We start from the raw sequence: 3,411 nt of genomic DNA, 5'->3' as shown, positions 1-3,411 counted from the left end.
ATTGACTCTTACGATGAACGGTTTCAATCTGCTGATGAGATTGGTCAAGAACTACAGGACAGCGAGCACGAAGCCTCTGAAGAAATTAAGGAAAAGGTAATTAGTATAACAGGACTTGTGAAATTTATATTAAATATCTGACACTCATTTAATAAAATAATAATACTATAATGTCACATCAGGAAGGGGATGGAAGTCTCTAAACATACCACTGATTGCACCCATGTTCATACTGTTTCCTTTCATATATGCTTGAGCTAAACTGATGGGCCTCACCTTTGAGCCTATCTATCATTCACTGTCTATCTTCTGTCTAATATGAAGCATCTGCACCATTTTGCCTTGCTGTCTGTGCTGTTCTGACACATTCCCTTGCTCATCTTCAAAGCATAAATTCAATGATTCTGTCTTATTAGGAATCTTTTGGTCCCTCATAGTGTCTAGAACAGTGTGTGGTGCATGGATGATGTCTTTTCCTATTCTCTCCTACATATAACAATATTAAGCTGCTTTTACATATATCTGTGCTTCTCAAATTCTAAACACTCAGATTTCCACTGAATCAGGAAAGCCCAACCTCCTGGATCACAGGAGCCCTGCCTTAACCACCTGACACAGACAGATTTTGCCCTATTACAGCACCCAGGTACTCTTTGGAAGTGTAGTCACAATAAGATTTTAATCTGTTTTCCATCTAAATAAATTCCAAACACAGACTTCAGCTTTGTGTGATGGTTAAAGTTCAAGTAACTACATTTTTAACTTCTGTAGGATTCTGTAGCAACATTGTAGTATGAATTTATTTTCTTTGTCAAAACACTGAGACTCTGAAAGCTTAGCCATTGTTACTATCTTGATCTTCACCATCATCATCATCATCATCATCATCATCATCATCATCATCATTATTCCAGGTTTCTTAGAATTTTATCTTTTTTCAGTTGATAAGAATTTCTACAATAACCTGAAACTTCTTGGCCAATACTTGCTCATAAAAAAATTTATAGCCTCACTTTTAATTGCTCCATGAAATTAAACTTAATGAAGTATCTAACCACTTTAAGATCTTTCATTTTTTTTCTCCCGTTATTTTATCATCTAACAATTATTTTGGATCCCAATAATACCATTTGCTCAAGGTAATATGTTCTACAGACCTAATGTTCCTCCTTCCTTAAATTTCTATTTGATATTAAATTTCTCATAATTTCCCAGGTTTTTACTTCTAGTTTTTCTGGCCAAAATTATTCATTTTCTCCTTTTTTATATATACAAATTATGGTATGCCTCTTTTATGGATCATATTTCTGCTGTTATAAAGCCATCTGGTTAGCTGTTGACACCATAAACTAAAAGCATTGTTGCCTACCATTTTCCTATCCTTCAAAAGGCTTTGGATTTATTAAATGCTCAGTAAATATAGAATCCAATCAATTAATTACATGTCTTCTTTGAACAGATGAAGACGCTTGCCGACAACTGGGTCGCCCTGCGTGCACTGTGGGAGGAGCGTCAGCAACAGTATCAGCAGTGCTTGGACTTTCACCTCTTCTGCCGAGACCGTGAGCAAGTGGACAGTTGGATGAGCAGGCAAGAGGTAACAGAGGGTCCACCCAGACTTCAGAGACCTCTTTTCCTATTTCTCCTTTACCTTCCCCACCAGTCTTTGAGCTGAAGATTATTCTGGGAGTTGGAAAATGACTCATGACATAAAAGATAACCTTCTCTCTAAGGCATCTATAGTTGTCTCATGGGCAAAGGCAAGAAAGATATTATAATACATAGAAACAGGAATATACCATAAGTGAACGTGAGGCAAATAGATGTCAAACTGATAAAGAGTCAGAAAGAAAAAGCATGTAACCAGTCAGGCAGTGTTAATCAGAGAAGATTTCTTGGAGGAGATTGTGTTTCTCTTGAGGCAGTTTTGAGAACTCAACATATTACCTAGATTGATTGAGTTTCATGCAAATAGATGTGTAGAAAGGAAGGAAAATTATGTTCAAATACTGGGAAGCAGGTATAAAGCTTATGTTTATTGAGGTTAATTTCTACATAGTATTTTAATTTATGCTAATTCTTACCTAGCTGTAAAATTCTCTTGCCTACATCCTTTAGTCCTTGCCTCCGTCATATTCCAAAAGAAATATTTCTTACCAGTGAAGACCTGTGGGATGTCTCCTTGTCTCTTTCATAGGCCTTCCTGGAAAATGAAGACTTAGGAAATTCAGTGGAATTAGAAGCCCTGCTTCAGAAGCATGATGACTTTGAGGAAGCCTTTACTGCCCAGGAAGAGAAGATCATAGTGAGAAATGGGACTTTCTAATGGGATGGGGCATGGGCTTCCTGCTTGTATGTACAACTTCATCCAATATATCACAGTTTGGAGATTATTCTCCATAAAGTTTCATCCGTGTTTTGTTCTTATTTTATTTATTTATTTATTTATTTATTGGCAGAACCAGGGATTGAACACAGGCCCTTGCACTTGCCAGGCAAGCGCTTATTCTACTGAGTCATCTCCCTGGCCCCTTCATCCATGTTTTGTTGCCAGGGATATTTTTGTGGATTTTAAAGGTACTTTGACCTATTTTTACAAATACAAATTTGTTTGAAAGACAAAATTTAATCAGTACTGTTTTTTAGTAAAATAAGACAGAAAAATAATTGTACCATTTTTATCAATATATTTATTTTTTCTCCAAAGCATATTTGAAAGATTTTCAAGATGTCAGGGCATTAGTTCTTTTGACAAGGTCCTGCACATGTTTTATTTTTTTCCAAAATATAAATAAAATTATGTATTTTTTGGACTAGAAATCTTGCCTATAGTTTACACTCTGAATCAGTACTACCAAGGCAACAATACACAATTATCAACTACTGTAACTGTCCTACTAAAGTTTTGAAATTCAATTTTGCTGTTATTTTTATAATTTTATATTTTGCTCTTTAAAATTTAATAAATAAAATTGATAGTTTCTTATTAATAAATAATTATTAGGTAAACACTTGAAATATGTTTTTTGCTTTTCCTGTCTAGTAATATCTTAATGTAGTTTTCTCTCATAATATCTAAGTATCTTACTGGTATATATTCTTTTCTCTTATGGTAGGCATTCCTTTATAATGTTTTCATCTCTGTGTTTCTCATTTAATGCTATTAACAGAGTTTTTTTTTCGGTCAACTTGAGTTATACCAAAGAAATTTGAAGAAGACTCCACGGATCTTTTTCTGTCTCCTGGGATATGACACTGACTTTAAATAGTCACATTCATGCTTATGCACATACACACACACCATTGGCAGTAATAAAAATGGAAAATTCCACATCTTTCCTTTTCATCAGTGTGGAGCACAGTATGGTCCCTCATCGAACTATATGCTTATTCTGTTTGTTCCCACTGGTA

The 3,411-nt window shown here is 34.9% G+C and overlaps 1 protein-coding gene across 1 annotated transcript in view; it reads left to right on the top strand.

The window, feature by feature from the left end:
- The window catches only part of LOC101573778 (spectrin alpha chain, erythrocytic 1-like), a gene marked incomplete at its 5' end in the record, with an annotated part of 104,995 nt that overhangs the window by 19,397 nt on the left and 82,187 nt on the right, over positions 1-3,411 (top strand). Inside the window, 4 exon segments of the mRNA XM_012516632.2 lie at positions 1-96; positions 1,460-1,597; positions 2,198-2,305; positions 3,351-3,361. Of these exon segments, the coding sequence (XP_012372086.2) occupies positions 1-96; positions 1,460-1,597; positions 2,198-2,305; positions 3,351-3,361 (353 nt within the window).

Source organism: Octodon degus, unplaced genomic scaffold (genome assembly GCF_000260255.1).
Source record: "Octodon degus isolate 3935 unplaced genomic scaffold, OctDeg1.0 scaffold00116, whole genome shotgun sequence".
Lineage (NCBI taxonomy): Eukaryota > Metazoa > Chordata > Mammalia > Rodentia > Octodontidae > Octodon > Octodon degus.
This window is presented reverse-complemented; position numbering and strand designations above follow the sequence as displayed.